General features: G+C 44.6%; 2 protein-coding genes across 5 annotated transcripts in view; one reads left to right on the top strand and one right to left on the bottom strand.

Annotated features, from left to right (window-relative positions):
- The window catches only part of LOC1278996 (alpha-N-acetylgalactosaminidase), a 49,605-nt gene extending 33,785 nt beyond the window's left edge, over positions 1-15,820 (top strand). For 2 of the 3 annotated variants that reach the window (XM_318652.4, XM_061656879.1), the window contains 6 exons: positions 7,297-7,553; positions 13,253-13,697; positions 13,789-13,950; positions 14,028-14,225; positions 14,312-14,476; positions 14,556-15,820. In XM_318652.4, the coding sequence (XP_318652.4) occupies positions 7,348-7,553; positions 13,253-13,697; positions 13,789-13,950; positions 14,028-14,225; positions 14,312-14,476; positions 14,556-14,714 (1,335 nt within the window). In that variant the 5' untranslated portion in view covers positions 7,297-7,347 and the 3' untranslated portion in view covers positions 14,715-15,820. The remainder of the gene's footprint in view (positions 1-7,296; positions 7,554-13,252; positions 13,698-13,788; positions 13,951-14,027; positions 14,226-14,311; positions 14,477-14,555) is intronic. The other variant, XM_061656878.1, reaches the window with a different exon arrangement.
- The window catches only part of LOC1278998 (6-phosphofructo-2-kinase/fructose-2,6-bisphosphatase), a 73,161-nt gene extending 48,545 nt beyond the window's left edge, over positions 1-24,616 (bottom strand). Inside the window, exons 1-2 of one of the 2 annotated variants that reach the window (XM_061656872.1) lie at positions 22,538-24,616; positions 4,286-4,306 (exon numbers count right to left, since the gene is read on the bottom strand). In XM_061656872.1, coding sequence (XP_061512856.1) covers positions 4,286-4,306; positions 22,538-22,646 — 130 coding nt within the window. In that variant the 5' untranslated portion in view covers positions 22,647-24,616. The remainder of the gene's footprint in view (positions 1-4,285; positions 4,307-22,537) is intronic. The other variant, XM_061656875.1, reaches the window with a different exon arrangement.
- Positions 24,617-24,727: the final 111 nt, after the last annotated feature.

The raw sequence follows: 24,727 nt of genomic DNA, 5'->3' as shown, positions 1-24,727 counted from the left end.
ACAGAAAACATAAATAAATGACGATCGATTTCTATTACTGGTTATGCTGGTGGTTATCAACCATACGGTGTTGAAGACAACCAATTTTCACTCAAATAAGTATTAAAGTGGTAAACTAGCAGCAATTTAAAACATTCCCCAAAAGTGGCGATTTTGTGGCGAAAAATTAGCAATAAAACCAAAACAAAAAGAAGCACCAGCACAAGCGATGCGATGAGAGATTCTCACGGGTAGCAACAAATGAGTTAAACTGTAGCACCCCGTAGCACGAACTGAACCTTCAGCAAATGCATGCCTGAATGTTAATGTCGAACCACTACGATGATGTGTTCGACGATCGTTGTTCCTCAACCCTCTCGAGGTTGACATTTAAAGCTGTGAGCGGTCTAATTAAATAATCCAAACACTAGACCGACCAGCCAGCCAGCTTCAAGCCATTGGTTCTTTAGCTCTATTCAATTCAACGACAAAAAAGGTCACTTCCTTTCCTTGGACAACGTGTTTTGGTACCAAGTTCTCACAAACTTTGTACATACAACACCGAGTGCTGAATATAGTGCACCATCACACACTGGTCAACTCTCATCTTCAGCTGCCCTTTGCCACTTTGAATGTCAACGCTTTTACCGTCAACGACCGCAAAAGGAAACAAACTAAAGCGCCCTTAAGAGCGCTAACGAACGCAAATCAATTAGAAGAGGAAAAGCCAGAAAGGCGAAGAAGTGTCGTTTGCCCTTGCAAGCGCATACACCGGTCGTCCGGCTAGTCGCTAACGAACTCTAACCGGCTGTCAACGCGCGTGCCGAACGCACCGTTGACCTAAGTGTGTGTCCATCGAAAAAGTGATGCCACGGTTACGGTACACGTGCAGGTTGTCAACAAACAGAAGCACAAGAAACTAGTGGTCCGAAAGCGCGCGCTTCAAACCTGTGGCTGAACTTGATCCGAAATCGAAAAATTGTAAACTCGCAATCCCGGCCAAAAAGAAACAAAAGCCATTCAGGCGGAAAACTACTCGGTGAGAAGGAGTGGTGGATGGTGGATGTGTTGAGCCGGTTGTTGCGCAATGTTTCGTGTGAACTGGAAGCGATCTTCGGGTTGCGCCGGAGGAGGGAAAAAAACAACTCAGACGCAAGTGAATTTGGTTCCGATTCGTCAGAAAAGTGCGCAAACACACACACACACTTTCTATTGTTGCTGGGATGAGAAAAAACACAAAAAAATGATCTTAGTGTACCATTCCACCACTTACAAATGGGTCGTAGTAGTACAGCAGTTTGCCGTAAGGGAGCGCTCTAGGCAGATTCAAATGTAATGCTCATTCAAATCTGTATTTTTTGGTTAAACATACAACGTCATAAATGTCGCTTTCGTGTGATCGTTTTCTTGCCAAAGGCCCTTACTACTCAACTACTACTCTTACTACACATCACCTTTAGCCCCCAAACAAGACCACACACACATTGCATTGCTCCAGTTTGGACGTTTTCCCGCTACTCTCGTTTATGCTCACCTGGTACGGCGCGCGCGAGTGGGAACAATACTAATTATATGTTTGTGAGCAGTGCGCCAGCCGACAGTCAGGGGCGCGTACGGCGCAAACCTATGCACACCAAACCCACCTATTTATTAGGCTAATTACTGTCAGGCCATTACTTTGCGCCGAAGCCACATTACGCCTCACCGTCTTGTGCGGTGGTGGTAATCGTGTTAAAAAATATTGCCCACCATTTTTGACCATTTGCAGGGTACATTGCTACAACACGTGCCTGCAAATGGCATTTGGCTCTGACGTTGAGTCAAATATAACAGTCCCCCCCTTACAGCATGCTGCAGAAAATTGTTATCCATAACCGAAACATAACCTTTTGCCCCGTTATTGCTTCCCTGTCGTAAATGTGTGTGCGCACTACACAATCCATCCAAATGGACGCACACAATGATTCCAAAATTCATCATCATCATGTCTCGCTCACCCGCTTTAAAGAGCTTGTACGCCACATTTATGTTTTCGGAAGGATCGTTCCAACGATATGAAATTATTCGCAAATGGAGCGATATTTAAATGGCGGGGTGGAGGACCGGTGTTATCCATCAACCATTTTGCTCGAACAGTTTACGCGAGCGCTCAAGCGCTCAATGCGCAACTTCCTGTGCAGTGCAGCGCGCGCCTTGCCGCAAGCATGCCGGGGGAAATTCGGTGTTTGCACTTTGCCTTTGGCTTACTCAACGCTTCCAACGAGCCCGATTCTTTCACCACCACACCCTCCCTGTGGTTATTGGTGGCACGATAACAATGGCTCTATTTTATGCACCTTCTCCCCGCACTGGAATAAGAGAGAAAACATAACTTCGCGCCCGCCGAGAGCGATGTTAATGTGAGGGCGCGCCACTCTGTTGAGCGGGCCTAATGTCTTCAGCACCAGCGAATGAACTTCAATGATGGAGGTGGAAGTTATGTGCACACATACTGGTGGTACAGTACACACGATTGTAGTTCCTTCCTGTATGCTCACCAGCGGTGTGTGTGTGAACAAGTTGGGCGCAATCATTCCACTGCTAGATATCAAATGATCTCACGGTCCTTTTTACAGTGAAGCAACTCCCCTGTGACTCGCTGCTCTACTTGTTCTACTGCAATTAAAGGCATCTGTCAATACGCTTGTACGCATTATTCTGTAGGGTGTGAACAGCGTTTGTGGTGGCGATTGTTGCGGAAGACTTCCAGGCCAATGGAGACAAGATTGCAGAATTGCCCCCGCATGAGCTAACTGTGTGCTTTGTTGGTGTAGATAAGATCTGCCAGAATTTTGCTCTGAATGGCCCTGTTTCGGCTCTAATTGTGTTCTAATTGCCCTTCTTGCTACGATTAGTTTCACATTAGTTTCAGCATCTTGCAACTCTTTCTTGAAACTTTGTTGCATTATGTCCTAATAAAAGAACATGGCCTGAAGCTGTAACAGTACACCACTCAAAGACTCAAATATGGAGCACTGGGGCACATCGATGAAATCATAATCATTATTCCGATTCCGAACAAATCGTTCGTCACCATTTACGGGGGTTTTGCAACACACGAACGCCCCTCACTTTGTTGTTGCACCAGTTTGATTTGCCACCACTCCCAAATCCCTTCCCACAGAGGCCCTACTAATCGACTTCAAGTGCAGTGATTTTACGCACCTCAAAGCGTCGCATCTTAATTGCAGCCCAGCCGCCGCCACCTCTCGCCCTGTGAAATCCGAATGCGTACTTCCTTTTATGAGAAACCCTCCGGTCGATGATTTATGTGCGAAGCTCGATCCCTTCCCAAAACCCCGGGCCCAAAATGTCAGCTGGCCCTACCGCCGGTGGATTGATCCAAATGTCACAATCGCGAAGGTATCTCTCGGTCTGCGGTAGCCACCGTCCGTGCCTTCGCAGTTCCAGCCGCAGTCGATTGCGCATATCCCCGAAACGAGGCGTGCCGGCGCGCCAAAAGACATCTCACCCGATCGCGATAATCAACTGTAGTACTGTGTTGGATGTACGGACAATTTACTGATCGTCCCCCTCACACACACCAGATGGTGGTGCTCCATCACTGCAACGCCATCGGTACCGTACGTTGGCGTACTTTTTTTTCATGCCGGGGCGTGAGAGTGTTATAATTTCAGGCTATTAGAGGCTCATAAAGTCATCCACCATCCGTGCAAACCCGCCCCACATCTAACTGTTTCACAATTTCCCACGACAAACTGACGAGTGAAGGTGGGACGTATGGTCCGAGCGGCGGACACACTGATGCCTATTCGCTGGATACACACACACATACATTAATGAAGGCGCCGCCGCAAGTCGTTCGAAAAAGTTCAAGGTACCATCGATATTCTGTATCGGCTTGTGTCCACCTCTAATCATTGCCATCCTTTCCACAAACAACCACCTCAATGGCAATCTCCACTTGCGTTTGATGGTGCGCTGACCTTCGCGCGTAACGCGATGTCTTCCATCCGGCGCGCTACGGGGCGGTTCGGGGCCTCTTGATCTGATTTCGAACCCCCGAGATTGGAACGGTAATTTTGCCCGAGGGCACAAACATTACCTCCCTCAAGTCGGCGATGCTCTTGTGGGAGATGATCTTGAACCGAGGGACGACGCGCATGCCCGTATTGCAAAGCTTTGGAAACTTCACAGATGGTCAAGAATTAGGTCCACCCATGTTTACGGTGCGGACTAGAACTGGGGCGAGCTGTAGAGATCGCCCCGTATGACTCAGCTTGAGTCGCGATTAGTGAGGACTCACCTTCATTGATGCCATTTTTGCCTGCAAAAAAAACAAGAGAAAACCGAAAAAGAGATCATTAGTGTTGGCGTTGGTCAGAGAAGTGGACGAATGTAGCTTGTTGTGACGGTCAGTATGTACGATAATGTCATCTAACGGGCGGTTCAAGTCTCAGGGTGTTTGGTGGATGATGTTTGGTCGGAACCGAAGGACAAAACGAAGTGTTCGAAGTGCAAGGTTGAGTGACTCTCTAATGATTGACTTTCATTGAGCATTGGGGAGATGCATGGAATTAGCAGAACATTGCAGGTGATAATTAGAGGAGTGTAAATAGATCTTCAGACATCTTGAAATCATGAAAAGAATAAATGCTGGTTGAAAAATGTTCCTTCAAAAAAGCTTATCTCTGAAACAGATTTTAAAGATATGAAGAATATGAGACTTTAGGCGTCAAATGATAAATAATTGAATTTCCAAAAGGATTCAAATTACACTCTTTTAAAGTCCTTTTTCCTTAGTCAGATGAGCGAAATCATATTTGAAAGGAATTACATTTTATTGGAAAAGGTTTGTCAAATTTATCAATTGAGTATTTAAATTACTTTTCGTAGAAATCGATCATTTGGCATTTTACTTCTTAAGGTCTAATTTAAATTGGTTCACAAAGCATTGTGTTATTGGTTGAGGAGTTAAATAAACGTTAATTATAATAAGAATTACATGTTACATTAGTGGAAATAACATAAGAATGCAGAAGTCTATCTTTTATGCTGTAGAATACACTCCAAACATTTGCCGTTCTACGTTCTCAATTCCTTTCAACTTTACTTTCCAAATGTTTCTGTTCGAGTACCTCATCCAAAATGCTCCAAAATATCTCGAATGGATAGGCGCAACCATCTAAAATTATTACCTACAAATGAGCCTCATTATGCAGCTAAATTCTAGTTATTGTGTCACTTTTTGTTACTAATCCTCATTGTAAAGCAGCTCTTTTTCGTTGATTGCAATGAGCGCCTCATACATCAAATTATAAGCTGCCCTGTGTGTGTACTTTCGTGACAGCCAGCAGGCATTAATGCATATTACCAGGGGAAGAGGAGAAAAACAACCCACAAACCATGCACATCAAAGCTACGTCCCTGCCGAGCAACGCCTTTTGCTGAGAGTAGTAGATCGATCTAGCAAAAGGAAATAAATCTTACTGTCCACAGCGAATGGGAGAGCGTTAGCCAAATGATTGATGCTGACGACCGACCACCACTACACCACCATTGGGGAACTACTTTATTTTTGCATTGTATTCAAATTATACCTTCTCCGCCCTCATCATCGTGTGCAGATCGTAACCCGGGGAGAGCAACGTTAATCATCGATCGATCGATCATGACGCGGTTTCGCGGTTCTCTTCTCGGTGGTAGGTCGAAAAGGTAGGTGTCGTATTACACCACGGAGACGATTTATGACAGAAAGAATGCGAAATGTTTTATTATTACCGTCATTACTCTGACGCCTGTGACGCGCCCGACAGTGAACAACTCGTTCGCTTGATCATGCTGCATATGCTTTGATGTATCCGGTATGTACCCCCCAGAGCATGCTGACAGCTTTGGTGCAAAAAGTTCCGTCGCCCATAGGGAACCGACCAGCTGGCCTGTGTGTGCCACACCACCGTACACTCCCAAAAGAAATTTCTCACAGTCAATCATCATGCAGAGGGTGCTGTATCGACAGGGTTACAACGAACTGTGCGCAATGGTCATTTGTGGCGGCTGGTGGTCGTATCACACACGGTTGCATAATGCCTAATGAAGCATAATAAGGCAAGCGTTAATATTCGACACCTACTACCAGTGAGATTGGAAAGGATTTTCACCAACCAGATGGCAAAAAGTGTGAAAAAGAGAGAGAGAGAGAGAGATGGGCAGGATTTTATTGCACCACCACGCGCCTTAAAGTACGCGGCAAATTGTTTATCATTTCACGCGGGCCTTCTCATTACCGAGTTTTTTTTTCGACCGAACGATTTTCCTGGTTATAAGTGGAACGGCGGGGCTGGCGCGGGTGTGCAACCATCGTGCCACAGTGCTGTGTTTGATGAAATATGATTAGCGCGCAAATTGAAATGAAGTTTTGATTCCATCTTAATTCAGTAATTGGATTTATTTTACAACCAAACCTCCTCGAAAGCCCTATTAAATGTTATGCATATGGGTATGTGCCAAGCCAGGTGAGATTCGGCACAATTGGTTGAACGAAATTGTTTCCTGTAATATTACACTATATAATTGCTGAGTTTTAAATCTAGACGAACGCTTTAAATGATCTATAAAGAAATGGATCAAAAATCCAATGGCATATTGCACCGAAACGGAACTGCTTATGCAAATATATTGACCTTGGAGCGACTGTGTCGATCGTTAAGCTTTATATTTTATAATCGTCCAAACACCAAACGGGATAAGAGTGGATAACGGGGATTGAAATTAAAAAAGGCATTCAAAGCAGAACTGTAACATTGGTAAAGGCATAAAAGTAGATCTCATGTTATTCCACAGCAATAAAAATTAATGGGGCGCTTTACGATTCTAGCCAGTTTTTTTTTTGTATGAAGTTTGACAGTTGGCGACTGAAATGACGTCATCACTCCATACAAAACCACAGGCCAAACTATACGGCTTAGGTTTTCAGCCTGAAAAATATGTAATCAAACGCCGATTTGTCGCATACACGTTCAGATTAGCATGTAAGATTGCATTTCTCTACTGAAAGCAAAAAATGTTGTTAAGGAAGGTCAAAAATAGCTTGAAACGATGTTTTAGTAACGAAAGTATTAAGAGTGTTTCATAACTCATTTGAGAGACAGAAAGATTCAACTTGCTAATTTAAATGATCAAACGCCCTAATGATGGCAACAAGCCGCAATATGGCCCTTTGTACCAACACATAAAATGATATTGATATTCTTAATATTAAAATAATTCCTAATAACACAAATATTAATTGTTCTACCTTCATTTGTATCATTTCAGAACAGATTCTCCGTCTGCAGTTCAATCCTACATTAAAACCCGTAGCACACGATGCAAACACAGCGCAAAAGTAAAGGAGGGACAGCGATGAAGCGCGCCACGATGCTGCTCGCCACCATGCTGTGCATTGGCGTGCTGCCGGCCTGCATCTACAGCCTCGAAAACGGACTCGCCAGGACACCGCCGATGGGATGGCTGTCGTGGGAGCGCTTCCGCTGCAATACGGACTGCGAGGGTGATCCGGAAAATTGCATCAGGTATGTGCTGCTGTCTTCTATTTTCCTCACTTCAAACACAGTTCCTAAGGTTAGCCATATTGTTGTTTGGTCCTTCCCCTTCCCCTATAGGAGGATATCTTGTGCTAGACAAATGTGCTAAAAGCTGCTACACGAAAAATTGGCCGGGCACACCCTGTACAGCTTGGGTTCAAATTAGCTCAACATCACGCAACGAAACTTATTGCAAAAGATGATAAGATAGACCCATGACTTTCGTTCGTGCTTTAGCAACAGTTACACGGGTTTCTTTTAAAGTAACGTCCATACTGCTAATAGCAACTATTTTACGACGATCCAAATTCCTGATGCACGGGCAAAAGGATGAGCTTTTCAACCCAGGTGTTGAACAGTCTAGCAACAAGATTATTGTTGCAATTTTTATGTTGTTTCGTACATCCATGGCCATGAATTTTGGATCAATCTTAGGCGCCGATGTCTGTTTGCTCAGTTATAAGCGAAGATTTATAGCCCACCACTGTTCCTCTCAGGGTCCTGCGAGTCGTAAAGTTTATGGCGTTCGGCGTATTGGCTCACTAATGCTCCAAAATTCATTGGGTCCATTGGTTTTTTTGGGGGACAAGAAAGTGAAAGTGTGTGCGCGCTTGCTCCTCCAATGTGTGCCAATTGTAGTGGATTGCATTACATTAAATTCAATTTATCCATTTGTTTTTAATTTCAAGCCTAACCGTTGATGCTATTGAAATCCAAGAAAAAGCTCCACAAATGCATCAGAAATTGCCAAAGCAAACAAAACAACGTTTAAGCATAAATAACAGAGTAATATTTATTTACTGATCATCCATCACACTAAATAGCTATCAATCTTTCATCGCTATAATACTTAATTGTGCCTTATCCTACTTGCCACTACAACAACATCCAGCTCCAGGAATGGATTATTTATGATAAAAGCAGGCAACCGATCATACAGCTTACGATCGATCGTTTTGCCCGTTACCAAAGAAGCGCAACTAGCGCGTGGTGTGGTGGTCCATCATTTTCCGCTCGATAACTCTTCCCTTTCGCCTGACTTATTGCCACAACCGGCAGCAACAACGACAACAACAACAGCCTGGCTGCAAGCAAAGGTCAGTTTGATTCCGGGAGTGGGTACTGCCTACCGGATTTAGCGCGGCCACACGCGTCACGACAAGCGCATCGGTTGGGTGCTTCAAATTTTGCGTTGCTTTACGAGCCCTCCTCCTGCTGCAACACTGTCCCACGAAGCGCCACAATTGCCTCTGGAGTTGAAAAACTTCTAAACCGATTTCCTGCAGTTGCCAGACTTTACACGTTTGTGTCAATGTAAGCCCTCAGGCGCTCTCAGGCAAATGTAGATTTATTTTATTTTTATTGATCGATTGTTGTTACACAAGAAGTGAAGGGGTCGAGAAAAAAGATGCGAATATGCAATTGCGAGCACTTAATGCTTCGTGCACGATTTTGGAAGCAAATGTAAATCCCGAAAAGAAATCTTTTTTTTTTACACACACAAATGTCCATTGTTGGGGGGGTGGTGGTGGACTCCGGGATCTTTCATTCGCTCGCTAGAAGGAATTACTCGCCCCTTTCTACAATTACCAGTTTTGTGTATTCCTAGCGTTTGACCTTTTCCACCTCTGTTACGTAACACAACTTCTTGCGTATACGTTCCGGTTGCGTCGAAAAGCATGTCACACGCGGTGCGCAAGCGTTCTTTCCGGATCATTGGAACGAGGATGAGGAATGAGAATCGTGTCCACCGCGCGCGCGCGTGTTTGTGTGTGTGTGCCCTCCTTCTTGTCCAGATCAATAAATCAGATCCACACCACTCGCCGGCAAAACCGAAATGATGCCTCCATCACACATCGGTGTGTGGTGTCGTAAGCCGGATTCGAGTGTCACAAAAGTTGCGAAAGCTGTCCGGCGTCCAATTATTCTGACCCAACAACAACAAGATTGGGCAACACACACGGCTGGGTCTACCAGTTTGTTTTGCATTACAAAACGATGTATCCGGAGGGATGCACAGTTAGAGCATTGCTTGATTGCTCGAATTACATGCGCCGGTGAGGTCCAAAATCTAGCAACATTCATAAAAATCACTCAACTGTCAAGCCAAAAAGCGTGCATGAAGCCAACAGCATGCCACAAAAGCACCGAAATTGATGATCGCAATAGATGCCAGTAGGAGCAAGAGTGAATTTTATGTCAACCGAACGCTAAGAGCAGACAAAGAGAAGATTTTATACTTCTCTATTAAATGTGTAACATTTTTATGATTTTTTATGATACAATGTCCGATCGTAACTGGCAGAGTAGTCGGCTCCGCAAGACAGTGCTTGAAACTACAACAAAGCTCACTAATAACTGGGCTACACTGTATAGTGGCTCCCTCTGAAGGAAATCTACAGCAACTAAACCGTCGTTTCGTAACAGTCGGTAATTACTATTCCCTTTAAATTCATTTGCTTTCGCTCTCTTTCGCCCTCTGTCTGCATGCATGCTGCCTGTTAAGCAATAAGTAATTATTATTATACGATTTGAGGAGCATTACCTCTGTGGGCTACGCGCACTGCTTCTTTCCGATGACGACTGCCGGCGGCGCCGGAGAGGTTGATGAGAATTTGAAGAAGCAAAACACGCGCACACACGACAATGCTACTTATGCAGCAATTTAGTTACCAACGCGCATTCTACTGCCATCGATCGAGATTTGATCGTGAGAGGTAACGCGCGCGCTGGGGATCGTTCAGACTCCTTCTTGGTCACGTTTCCACCGGATTTTGTCGCGTTGGCTGCGTTGCTGGAAGCATAGAAGATTGGTTCCCGCGCCAGCCCATGGGCACAAGACGTATTCTGGGCAAAAATTCCCTTCCCATCGGGTCCTTTCCAATTCCATAACACGGCTCAATGATGGACGACATTTTCGCAACGGACTTTTGTGTAATGGAGTTCGTCTAGCGACACACACTCTGGGGTACGACCGTTCTCGAGATGTCGCGAGAGTTGGCAGATTACGCAGTCGTCTTATAGGGCATATGTCCGGTCCCCGTCCAGCCGATTGATTGGCCGCGTGGGCTTCCGCAAGGGAAGATAATTGCTTCCTTCGGACATTCACCGGGATGCTCATCGGATGCTGTGGCGGCGCATGCCGTGTGGTTGTCTCACAAAGCCCCGACACACATCCCGTCGTGATGGAATTAAGCGACGAAACTTTGGGAAATTGTCCCTCATTTGCATAATGAGCATAATTATTGGACACCCGCGCGCGTGTGCTGCACGCGGACCATTGACCAGGCCCATTTCTCCACGGTGCCTGCCGTTGCTTGCGTCCTACTCGCGTGTCAATTAAATCTAACAACTTTTATTCGCCAAAATGCGCGATCACCCGCTCTTCTGGCGCCTTGTTTCCGTGCACACACACACACGCAACCTCCTCTCTCTCTTTCAGGGAATGCAACAATCTGCACCCACAATCTTTCGTGGCTTTGGATCAGTGTTGTGCGATCAGCTGAATCTATGCACGCGCCAGCTCTTTCGATCGTGTGAGCAGTTTGTGGTGAGGAGGGCAAAAAACCAAACAAACTTTCCTCCTCGCTCGATGGCGTGTTGAGAGTATGTGAAGAGAGTTTACCAAGAGGGGTTGTGGCGGTTGACAAAACACTACACACGTTCCCAAGCACGCAGGAGGACCGTTAAAAAGTGCTTAACACGGAGAGCTGAGCAGGCGGTTTAAGTACACTTGAGCCAACATCGCATTTAAATTAGATCAAGATCGCAAACTTTGGCAAGCAAGGAAGCGACTTGTTGACAGAACATTTACAATTGCTGCTTGACCAACATTGGCAGCAAGAGGAGAAAACATGAGTCATAGTCGATGACTGTTTCATTTTCTGTCTCTTTTGTGTATCGACTACATCAGCCTATAGAAGCACACTATAAGAACATCCAATATATGATTGCTTTCGGATATTCAAATTTGTCGGAACTGAAAGCAACCTTAGCGTTAAGCAAGAGATCATAAAACTGAAGACCTTGGCCTCGGAGTGTCAACCATAAATCAATAGCTGATCAATAAAACTCAGCTAACAAGCAAAAGTAAACCAAAGAAAAACAATGGGGTCGAGGGATGTATATTCAAACACATTTCTACAAATTTATGATCGTCCAGTTTTAATTTGTTTTTGCGCCGTACAAATTAAAAACCTATCCCCTACAGCAAAGTGTGTTTTTTTCGGCGCCTAAAACTATAACCCGAAGCTCCCCCTGCTAAATCACACTCACATCGCCGAAGGGTATTTTAAATGAGCTGGGAAAAAGAGACCCAAAAAATGGATAACCCATCCCAAAAAAAAAAAGATCTTCCTCAAGCATCTCGCAACCATAATCCACCTTTCATCAGTTGGGCACGTTCGTATGCGATGAAGACGGGGAGAAAAAAACATGTAAAATCTCCTTGAACAAGGACAAACACACTTTATCCATGTTTTTTTTGCTCATCATTTCATCATAATCCCATCCGAGGTGGCGACACCAGGGGTTGAAAGCCCAATAAGCTCCATTACTTAGGGAGACACACTACGGCGATCGATTGAATTGATTGTTTTGCGAGACCTGATCGACCAATCCCTAGAAAGGCCATCCCGATAACGACCTACACGACCCGCGCAGTGCCGAAGATAAATTGAATATAACAATATCGCCTCCCTTCTCTCTCTCTCTCTCGAGCTAAGCACTACTCATCCACAGCGCAAAAGTGGGATGATGGGTACTTCTCGCGTGTAGATCATCACCAAAGGCATTAAGTGCTATCGTGGTGTGTCGATCGATCAAACGCTTCTTGTCGAGCGATACGTTTAATCCACCGCACCGTGCTTCTGCTAATCCTCCATAACCTCCAACAGAGAGAGAGAATGAGAGGAAGGGGGCAGCCCCTTGTGGAATCATGTCCTCTTTGAAGTTCGTGTCATCTACAGGCACTGAAGAGGCCGGGAACGCAATGTGCTGTTTCGATCACTCGAGTCATTTAAATTAAAACTGGGTCATCAATTCTTCGTTGCCTCAGAAGATCACCCACTGTACTTTGTCTCGTTGTAACTTGAGTTTTGCATCCTCCATACACTCTACACTCGGAAAGCAATCGGTCACTCTAACAGCATACAGCAAAGAATTGCGTTGACCTATAGCATTGCGCAGCGTTTGCCCTAGAGGGATTCAACGGACGCGAATCCAGGAAATCACGAACGACTTACGTTCTTGCGCTCAAGCGTGCCAGAGCGCTTGCCGTGGGCGGGTTTAGAAATCGTTAGAAGATTCCGGTGCCACACGAACCCATCCATATGTTGTGCGCCTATAGAAGCCGCAACGAGCAACCGCGATCACATTTTGCATGCGGTGGGAGGGCTTGACTTTTGCGTGACTTTACGGCCGTACAATGTCACATAGGAAAAGGGGCCGACGAATCGACAGCATTAGCAAGACAAGGCGGAAGGCCTTCTCTCGGTGGACATTAAAAGGTTAGGTGACCTATTTCGAGCCTCCTCCTTAGGGGCATAAGAGATTGTGAAATAGATTACAATGTCTCGCTGATCTGATGTCTGAATACATTATCATGTTTTGTTCCACTTTACTGATTACATTTAATAGGTAATACATATGCTAAATACTTCCTATTTTTCTTCCCCATCCCCCTCCAGTGAGCACCTATTCCGTACGATGGCCGACCTGGTCGTGAGCGAAGGATATGCCGCCGTCGGCTACGAGTACATCAACGTGGACGACTGCTGGCTGGAGAAGTCGCGTGGACCGCGCGGTGAGCTGGTCGCCGACCGGCGTCGCTTCCCCAGTGGCATGAAGGCGCTGGCCAATTACGTCCACGCCAAGGGCCTTAAGTTCGGCATCTACGAAGACTACGGCAACTACACGTGTGCCGGATATCCGGGAATTCTTGGCTTCTCGGCGAACGATGCCGCCCAGTTCGCTTCCTGGGACGTGGACTACGTCAAGCTGGACGGGTGCTACTCGCTGCCGATTGACATGGACCATGGGTATCCGGAGTTTGGCCGCAATCTGAATGCCACCGGGCGCCCGATGATCTACTCCTGCAGCTGGCCAGTGTATCAGATCTACGCCGGCATGAATGTGGGTTGAACGATACGAGAGTTGAAGCAGTAGAAGGTGAAACGAGTAGCTAATTCTCTATGTATCTCTCCTCCTCCATCCTCCGTCACAGCCCAACTACTCGTCCATCATTCAGCACTGCAATCTGTGGCGCAACTATGACGACATCCAGGACTCGTGGGCCTCGTTGGAGAGCATCATCGATTACTACGGCAACAATCAGGATGCCATCATCCCGAACGCTGGCCCGGGGCATTGGAACGATCCGGACATGGTAATGACAACAGACAACTCACCAGTGCCGTTAATGCTCAAGCTGTACTAACTTCTCTTTCCTTTCTGTCACTACAGTTGATCATTGGCAACTTCGGACTCAGCTACGAACAGTCCAAAACACAGATGGCGCTTTGGGCGATTATGGCTGCACCGCTGATGATGTCCGTTGATCTGCGCACGATCCGGCCCGAGTTTAAGGCGATTCTGCAGAACCGCAAAATTATTGCGGTCGATCAAGATCCGCTCGGCATCCAGGGGCGAAGAATCTATAAGGTAGGGGGGGAATGGGGCTAAGCATGCCAACGACTGCTTCGAAGTAAAACCGAACCTATGCTACAATATCCATCTCGCTTTTGCAGCACAAGGGCATCGAGATCTGGTCTCGGCCGATCACACCGATCTACCAGACGTACTACTCGTACGCGATTGCCTTCGTCAACCGGCGAACGGACGGCACCCCGTCGGATGTGGCCGTGACCCTGCGCGAGCTGGGCCTCATTTCGCCCACGGGCTACAGGGTTGAGGTAAGAGACAAATCGCCTATCGCGCCTATCCAAATCACGCATGACGCTAACAAATGCTTCGTACCACCTGTATTTGTAGGACCTGTACGAGGAAGTCGACTACGGAGTGCTGAGCCCCCAGACCAAGATTAAGGTGAAGGTGAACCCATCGGGTGTAGTGATACTGCGGGCCGACGTTCAGCCGGAGCGTTTCTCCAAGAGACCGTACAATCCAATCTTCTATCGCTATCCTAACTAAAGCACTAAAGCACCCGAATAGTAACTCCACATCCCATCAGCAAAAGGCCCCATTTTTTAATGCTGTTAGAGAGGGTAGAGCAGACCAGGCGTAGATGTCGAAATTTGAATAACATAAACCGATCCCCGCTCGTTAGCAAAATACAAATATTTGTACACGCAGACACATACACATCCATCAGGCGATATTTCAGAAACAAGTTGAAGCAGCATGCAAAAGCATGGTGCGATTTGATAGTGATGTAAGCAAAACACACCACAGGAACACCCTTTTTGAGGGATAGCATATCGGAAGAAGCAGCAGAAAGACAACAATCATGTGCCAGTTTTGATGGGAAAAAGAAACATAATTAAAGCCACATACACAGCGTACTTCTGTTCGCGCTGACAGACGAAGGAATAGACAAAATGCTGCAATAGACCGACGACCGAGAGAAGGGTTACACCCTTTTTACTTCAGGAGTAACCACCAACACACGGGGCGTTTATTAGCGTAGGATCCAATTGTGAACTAGCTATAGAAGAAGACGCATAAGAGCAACCAACACGATTCTTCTGCAGCCAACAAAACCAAATGGTGCTTTTCATACGAACGTGTGCTTCCGTGTACGTAGAGCGAGTATGCTTCCCCCCTGCACCGGGTGTGCACACTTTGGGTGTATAGTGGAAGCGCCACAGTGATATGATAACGTTACACGTTACGGTTTTTTTTTATAAAACACAAGAATTTTTCCTTCCCGCGCCCTGTCGGGAAAGTAAAACACACCCACACCACCACCACAGCACGGTTGGCTAGTGCTAGCCAAACCGGTGTCTTCCTTGCCGAATCCCTGGCCCTGTGTCCACTGTGCAGGGCGAGGGATTTTCCATCAGAATCCGTGGTGTATAATCTTGGTACGCGCATAAGATTAGGTTTGTACATTGTATAATTTATGATACGGGACAGTCTGCCTCCCCCGGGAGGGTAACCGAGAGGGACGAGAAAGTAGGTGACGATGTCCTTGTGTGTGTTTTTTTTTTTATTTCTTTAATAGTTTCCAAAACCAATTATTGAATAAATCAATTTGAGATAATGAACAAATAAATAAAACAGATACGAAACAACAACCATAGAATGCACGTTTGAGCAGCGGCAGCTAATAAGCAGCTAATATTGAGAAATTGTATAACTTTAACTTATAAATAAGGTATTATTTTAGGTCTCAGTTATTGGATAATTTGCGAAAAGTTCTAGAGGGTACTTTAATACTACATGTTTAACTTAAATAATAATAATAATTCTATTACACATGATTAATAACTCATATCATATCTGGAGTTTCATATTCTAAAAAATATATCATAAAAATGGAGGATAAAGAAAAACAGTTCAATATAATTAAACAAACTAAACTTATATGATGAACCATTGAACATTATACAACGCAAAACCAAAATGTTCAGAATTACAGTATAACCTAGACAAACGAGACTCTTCAAAAATAGAATAGGAACAAAGTCCCGAACATCAAGGATAAAACGACTTACATAAGAGAGAATATTAAATTAACTTTAAGCGAAATTCGATTCGCCAAACGTGCTGGTTTAGCTATTATACCTACAAAGCTATTGATATTTGCTCTCTCCATGGCAAAAAAAATAGAACAAAGAACAGAAGAACTAAAGCGACTAATTTTGAGGCTATTTATTTTTAATTGCTAAGAAATTACGCATTTGTGAACAAAAAGTCAGATTAAATGACTCTTCCTCCTTCATCACTTCGCAGAATATCAGTTGTTTATGATGAATAATCGATTATCCAACTATCAAACATGGCTTAACGAACTTATTGTAATACACTTGAAGCATCACTTGTTGTATTGCAAACAGAACGGTCAATCTATATAGGAAGCTAATTAATCGAATCTTATCAAATAGTCATAAAAGTTTTCACTTTTTTACATACTATCAAGGCAGTTTCTATTTTTGATTACAAAACATATTTAATGTGCTACATATCCTATGAGTTTTATGAAGTTTATAACATTGGTAGAGATACAGACTCTTTTGTAGTAGAAAAAAAAAACACTTTAAGGCATAGAATTCGCCGCATTCTACTGTAAAAAAAAAAAACAAACAAAAAAAAACTTACAAGAACAAAGATTATGTTGACCTACTCAAAAATTGAAGACGATGATGAATTCTCTATTAATATCCTTGAATACCTTGAGTACTTTCAGTAATGGAAATTTATGTTCTGATTTGTCTCTAAATTTAAATGAAAGGCTAGAGTTGTACAAACTGTCGTTTTTTAAACCCGATATATAGCAACACGAAGTTTACTAATATGTCTCACGTCTTTATGAAGCATTTATGCAATTAAACAGACTGCTCTTACAATACAAAAAATGCAAAGGCAGGCAAAACAAGTTCTCCCTGATATCTATCATAGCTCGGTTGAACATATCGCGATCACTGTAAGCCTTTGCGTCGTGGACAACTATCCCCTCCCTCCTCACAACTAAACCGTAGCCAAAGTCCATCTATTGAACTCCAGACAGACACACAACTGCACCGGCAAGCACACCCTCCAACGACCGAGCAGCGCCGAGCGGGTCCAATATGCACCCGAGAGTAATGTTTATTTAATCAGCTGACCCCGCCGCCGTCCGTCTCCATCACACGCTCGCGGATGCTGTACCCCGGGGAGTGTGGCCCGCGCGCGCGCACACACACCCAAGTTCTCGCTCTCGGTTCCAAAGTTCAACCGGCCAATGGTTTACTATGGCGCACAACTTCCTCGTGAAGGGAAGGCTCGTGGCGATCGGGAAAGCGTGCCCAGATCCGTTCTGTTCCAGAGGGCAATTGGTGGAGCGTGTTTGGGACATTGTTTACAAACCTCAAGTGCAGCAAAGTTTGGAAAATGAAACCATGTTTCGTTCGGAATTTAATTTCTGGTTCCATACGAACTCTCTGCTGTGTGTGTGTTGGGTGTACGGAGTCTGTATTTGCTTACTTTCAACACTTCCACGCTTGCTTATCTACGGTACCTCTAGCCCTGGAGCTTTCCGGAGGTAGGACGTATGCCTGCAACACGTGCTTTTGAAGCCTTTGATTACATTCACTGTACAAATAGCGACAGGGCAGAAATGACAACCATTAAAAAAGGTCTCGCCCTGACAGCGTTGACCGATCGGTTCAGATTGCAATAAGAAAACTTTGTTTACATACGACCAGATCTGGTTGAGCGATAAAGGCTGATGGCAGGTGATTAGGTGCGAATTTGCAAGAAGATTTGCATGCTCTTGTTTCTTGTTATATATTCTGTTAAAGGTTTAGGTATGGTAAAAACTTTTTTAGCTTCATTGATTTTATTAATTTATATTCGCCTTCGTTTGAGGATTTTTTTTTTCTTCAAATTTATCGATTTTGCCTGTGTAACTTACTCAAGTCCACAGATAGATACATTATTATTTATTCAATATATTGTCCTTTTCCTTATTTAGAACTCAATTTTGAAGTTTATTTATTTATTTATTTATTAACTTATTAATGACTATTTGTTGCCCTTACTTCCCAATTATACAATCACGATCCATCAAACAAAACCAAGTGCACGGCTATCCAGATGATGTAATTATCACCTTCGCATCAGTCGCTTGTCACGCTTTAGTTTCTGTTTGAGTAGAAGCAAAAGCTAAAAAAAAACAACCCGCGTAACTCCAGCGACTGAGCCCTGCAGCGTCTGTCTCTTCTAGAACGCGTCAAGGCGAAAACAATCCACCTTGCACACTAAGTGGCAAGGCAAACGCGGGCTGTGATTGATTACCGTTGCATAAAGTTCTAGACGATCGAGACGAGCCCCCTTGTGCCCCAGGAGGCGGTGTTGCGAAATCACAGCCAGGTGTTTCCAAACCACAACAACCCGTTATCATCCTGCCGAGCGAGCGGTGTGATAAAAGTTATTCAACTGTGTTGTCATGTGGAGCGCGATTGCGGTTTGTTTTTCCCTCCAGCAGGCAACGGCAACAACATTGTTGCTAAGCTAAACACAACCCACCACCATACGCAGAAAGGGAAGGCCGAATGGTTAACCCTTAATAAGGAGTAGCATGACGATCGACGTTGGATATGGCTTGTAATACATTTTTATTTATTTTCAATGTTTGTATAGCGATATTTAAAAAATGTTTAAAGAATGATTTTAGTTGTTCAATTTAATTTCAATTTTAACCAGCATTTTTCAGCAACAAACACTTTTATTTACAATAACCCAAATGCCTGTTCAACGACACCTACCGCTGTGTGATGCCGTTGCACTTTGCAAGACTCAGCCGATCAAGTGATCGTATTAATTTCATAATGCAATTAGCAACAGCGATCGCGTCCATTTTCATTCGCCCATCAACGAATTGTGTTGTCGAGCGCAAGCCCCCTAGAGATACCGGTTTGATTATCTACGACAAATTTCACCCTGAGCGGGCCTGCTGGGGGCTGCCGGTTTACTCATGGGACGATGTTGTCAAACGAACGATAAACGTGTTTGTTTACTTCCCGAGGTTCTTGTTGCGTGCGGGAGGAGGGAGGGTTTGTCGAAAATAAAAACCTTCCTCCCATCAACAATTAGTGCGATCGCGTAAGCTACCCATTTAGATCAAGTTTTGTGCTGTGATAAAGTACCCAAAATTATTTCTTTTTTTTTCAAAAAGAATGCTCAAAGTCACTGCGACGAAACAAACACGGCATTTGATTAAACACGCCCCGTGCTTGGTGTGGTGTGTGTTGGAAGAGCGTAAGCAAACAAATTAATTTATATTTAGCAAATGAGTGCAACTTGAGCGAGTAGCAAGACACAGGGAAGGTGTGAAATATTGTTATTTTTTCACTTTCCCTTCTCTGGCGTACATCTTTTGCGAGGTTGCATATCTGCGGTGGTTCAAAGCTCAAACAATACACGACACAAAAGAAGGAGTGGCCCCCAATAATCGTGACGTAAAAGTGTGCGCGTGGTTAAAGTCATAACACGGAAAACATATTTTTGGCGACAAAATAGGTGAAAAAACTGTCCCAAAGAAACGTTTTCGGCGGGCATCAAATTGTTGTACTCATATTAGAATTTGCATGTTCTCACCATAACAGACGGGCACTATTGCAAACACCCGCTCCTACTCCACACCATGGAGTGTGTGAGCCGAGACTGGTTGGCGACCGAAATGGGATCGGCTCAAGATGTAAGAAGATGCGGACGACGGCCAGGCCAGCTTGATTAAAATGACCTCCCGGTACGATGAGTTTCAATTTCGGTCGATTAAAGTGTTATGCCAACCGGGCCGGGTCCAGCCAGGACGTTCTGGCACCTTGGACTGTGGTGGTTCTGTACTGACCCAAATGTTTGGAAGCTCATCCGCATCCAGCTCGAACATTCCACGGAGCGTGTTCGATTCCAGAAGGGTACCCACGCGTGCGAGTTGGCATTGAAAAGCAATAAATTAGCAGCCCCATTAGGGTAAGGTGACGGGACTATCTGGCGAACGATTTTTCGCTGATAAGACAATTTAGTGTGCCGCAAACAATCAAGATTAATTGGGATGGGAGGAGTAAAGGCTTCATATGTCAACAATGAGCTGGTTGCGTGTGGTTGATTTATTGTTGAGCATGTGTGTGTGAGTTTGTGTGTGTGTGTGCAATTTGTACTTGATAATAGACAGTAAATGGGATAAACATACCAACTTAGAATCTTTTGCAACGTCAGAACACTGTAAATTGTCTTGAGATTATATCGTAGTAAAAAAAACCCCCATTAACCTACGATCGTAAAACCGGAAACTACGTAAACAACACATTGTTCTACCAATGACCGATGCCCTCCTGAGATCAGGTATTTCCACCCCTAATTAGGTCAGTCAGTCAACTTGATAATACTGGTTGGATAGACAAAGTGAGATGCTTTACGTCACCTAAATGTGGTTTTTACATGGTTTTAACGATGTTAGTGATGTCGTAAACCACTTGAGTACTTTGAATCGAGAATTATGTTAAATGCACGAAATCGTCTGATGTAACACTCCAAATTCTGGGGTCTATTCTAAAGGGTTTTCCAGGGGTTCTCATAGTTGTGGGACACTTTCTTGACTCTTTCTGATCAGAAAAGAAAAATTGGACTCTAATCTAATTCCTATTGGATTTGTTCAACAAGAGTGCTATAGCGTCCAATTCCCATTACATTAAGCTCATTTCACGAAAGAAACAGTCAATAAAGTGTCCCACTTATATGAGAACTGCTTTTCAAGCAAAACTTTTCAAGCAACGGAACGGATTGAAGAAATTCAGTACCCTGCGGGCCAGTTTTCAGGGCGAAAACATTCATTTTATACTTATACTCATTTTTAGATAACAGTCCAATGTTTGATGAAAAAAAACAGTTTTTTGGCTTTTTTAATCAAGTGTCGTATGGGACTTTTGTCACCTTTGTCGTTTGGCAACAGTGTTATTGATGTTGATGTAAAGCTGGGAATAATTTGGGTAATTTGGGAATGGAGAGCTTGTTGAGCGTTAATTACAAAAATACAAAATACATGTATTTTTTTTTTGCTTTTTCGTAGTATAAAACGTAAATTTGCTTTCCTCAATAATTGTAAAACTTGGACGGGTGAATATTAACACTGGTCGAGGACAATAGAAAATGTTCTGGAACAGTACAGTCTACAAGATGTCCAGATCATCCAGGAATTGGCCATGAAATTTGTATTGCGTAATAGTGCACTCCAGCTTCCTTTTAAAAAGATGTTATAAATGAAAAGCAAGCACTCACGGAGTAAATTGGCAAGATAAGGGGAAAAAGAAACTTATTGCTCAAAAGCATGTAAAAAATTCAATAGAAAAATGTCTATAATTAAATTAGACTCGTAACATTCTAAAGTTTTTGATCTAAGTATATCATGGAAAAGGGTTACACGGGCCAAATAGATTTAGCTCGCGAGCCGGACTTAGCTAAGCCCTGCTATATATTACATTGTTTGTAGTCATTGTAATTTAGCCCATGTTGTGTTTAACAAGTGTTAAGTGCATTTGATTTTATGATAAATTAGATGGCGGGCTCCCCAAAAATGATCTAAAAATGGCAATGATAAGGTTTGTAAAGGTGTACTCATTATTAGTGTTAGTGAAAAGAGAGATCATAATCAGCCATGACATTTTGACAACATGATCAGAGAGATCATAAACATCCAAGACAACATGACATTTTGGGCATCTAGGGTCTAGGGTCCAGATCGCCTTTAACCGCTTCTTAGTACTGCAACAGGAACTAAATCCGTCCCGGGGCTCATTTACTCGTTTGCTATTTACGGTCCAAACCCTACAATAACAGTGGAAAGTTTCCTTGCCACTAGGCAAACAAACTGCCAAAGACTCATGTAACACTTGCTGCCCCTGCTCTTGCGTACGTCAACCCAATCCCAAGGCCCAGAATAATCTAATCTCCGGCTGAAATTAATGTTGATGAGAACTTTCAAACAAACCGGACCAAAGTGTTAGCAAAAGTGTGCGCAGCGAAACCCTTCGAAAGTCCGTTTCATTTGTTTCATCATTTACATCATTTTCAAGAATTTCCATACCATATGTAAAAATGCTTCTTTCATGTGACACAAACTCATGACAAATCTCGCTCACGTGTTGCAAAAGCACGGGTCAATTTCGTTGGATCATAGGAGACCACTTTTCTAAAAATAAAGCAATCTCAAGGATAGTTAGGAGTGTTACATGCTGTGTTATGCGTTTATGCGATGGAGGGGGTTGGACAGACCAGAGCCAGATAGGGCTGGAAGACAGGTCAGGTCAACTTACGGTTGGTGGACGACGGGTAGTAGCGCTGATTTGCATCCGCGTGGCGCGTGAGAGTTTCCTCGCCGCCTTGTGCCATTTTCGGCTCGTTTGTGGTCGCAATCGGCGCCATATCTCGCTGCACTGGTGTCGATGTTCTAATCGATTAAGCTAATTTAAAGGCCCAAACACTACTGCAACAAGTTCCGGAGGGTAATGGAAGAAAACCACCAGCTAGAACACTTCCTGTTTATTTATGCTGCTACTGCTGTTTGGGTCCTCGGCAATGCCTTCACTGTTTTGTTCGCCTTCTCACCTTCACTGGTGTCACAGCCGGAAACAGGCACAAACAGAAACACACACAGAGACCGAGTGGCGCTTCAAGGACGTTCACTGTTTTGGGGCGCTTTTCGCTGAGTTTTAGAAAACCTTGATTAGGGCCAGTTATTTTCACTTCCTGTTCGCACTTTTCTTTGACCAGCTGTGATAGCCAAACAAATGCACTCGCTTGGCCGTAGCGAAGAATGGATTCTGAGAAGCGAACCCAAAAACAAAACACCAGCCTACTGAGAATGGAATTTGTTGTTTGTGCGTGTGTGTTTTTTAGGAACTATTTTCTTCTCCCCCGGCAAAGAAGAACAACAAATCCTACAGGATTGGATCGCTTTTGCTCTCTCACACACTCTCTCTTTGTTGTTTATATTCCAGCTCAATATGCACCACCGTTGCAGTGTTGCAAATGCACTTGCACACCTGCAGCCTGTGAGATCGATTCACGCGGGGATATAGAAAGAAGAAGGAGCTGTCCTCTCTGTTTGTTTCCGCACCGGACGGGCAGGCGCACTATACACGATTGCATTCAGCGTGTGCACTGTACAGTGGACAGACTCCGGCGCGCTCTCCGCTCTAGTAGGCGAAAACACTAACACGCACTCTCTCCTTTTCTATCACTCGCACTTGCTCTCGCGCGGTGTCTCTTTCGCTCGGCACTGGCAAAGGCTAGTTTTGCGCGCTCACTCTATCACACACGCGCGCGCGGTAGTGTGTTCCGCAATTCTACACCAAGCAAACAAAAAAAGCGGTTCCGCGCGTTGTCGTTGACCGTTGGGAAGGTTATTAAACTGTTATTGTTTTCTTTCTTCTACGCAGAAAACCGCGGCCGAGATTCAGTGGGGATGCTGCTGCTGGCTGGGGCTTCTCGATCAATCGAAGCTTGGATGCGAACTGGTGGCGCCGGCCCAAACAATGCGGTGTCTCTTCTTTACCTTCACGTGCAAAGAGCACACACTGCCGTGTGTCGATTGGAAGGGCAAACACACACACACACACGCACACACAGCCAACTGTTATGGCTGATAACGCACCGACACGTACCCGGACAAGGGGATTCTCCTTTTCGACGGAATATTTCGATTACCCGAGCGCGCGCCCACAGTCAACACATGCAAGCCGGTTTGTTTGTTTCGCTCAATCTCGCACAAGATTAGCGCCCTATATTAAGACTGACCTTAACCTTACTTTCGAAACACTTTTCTACACCCTGCCCTTTTTCTCTTTCCTTTCAGTTGTCTTCCCCCCTTCTTCGCTGAAATGATCGGAAGAGGTGTGTTCGATTAGCTTCCTCAGATCGAAACAGTTCTGGCCACGGATGCGATGGAAGGATGGTAAGGTTGTTGCTACTTCCGAACCGCCACACCGCTGTCGGTGTGTTAAAGCCAGCTTAGAATCGTTTTAGGTTTGCTTAGTATATAGGGTTAGCACACAGCACACGACGCGCACACCTTCTTGCAGCAACCCGGCGCTGTCACCTTGGCAACCGCTCCAGCAGGAAATTAGTTGTTTTCGCACAATGGCCCCGTGTTCAATCGCACTCTAGAGAAAGTTGCACACTTGCACTGTACTTTTACGACTGAATTGAATGTATGGCTTTGGTTGGACAGTTCGCGCACAGTCCTCTTCACCCCGCCTTCACGAAGGATATATTTAAAAATAATTCTTGACCGACTCGCACCGAGCGCACAAATCAAATGCGGCGGGATCCGGCAGAGGTGAACGCGTTCGACTTTGCTCCCATTTGCCGAACGCGGGGACCGCACATAGAGCTGTGTGAAGATGTGTGTGACGCTTGGGGGGAGAGAAGCGCGACAAACGCGTACCAACGACGATGTGCGAGAGTACGCGTGAAGGTTCCTCTTTGCGCGGCACAGATCGCAG

Source organism: Anopheles gambiae, chromosome 3, assembly GCF_943734735.2.
Source record: "Anopheles gambiae chromosome 3, idAnoGambNW_F1_1, whole genome shotgun sequence".
NCBI classification, from domain to species: Eukaryota; Metazoa; Arthropoda; class Insecta; order Diptera; family Culicidae; genus Anopheles; species Anopheles gambiae.
This window is presented reverse-complemented; position numbering and strand designations above follow the sequence as displayed.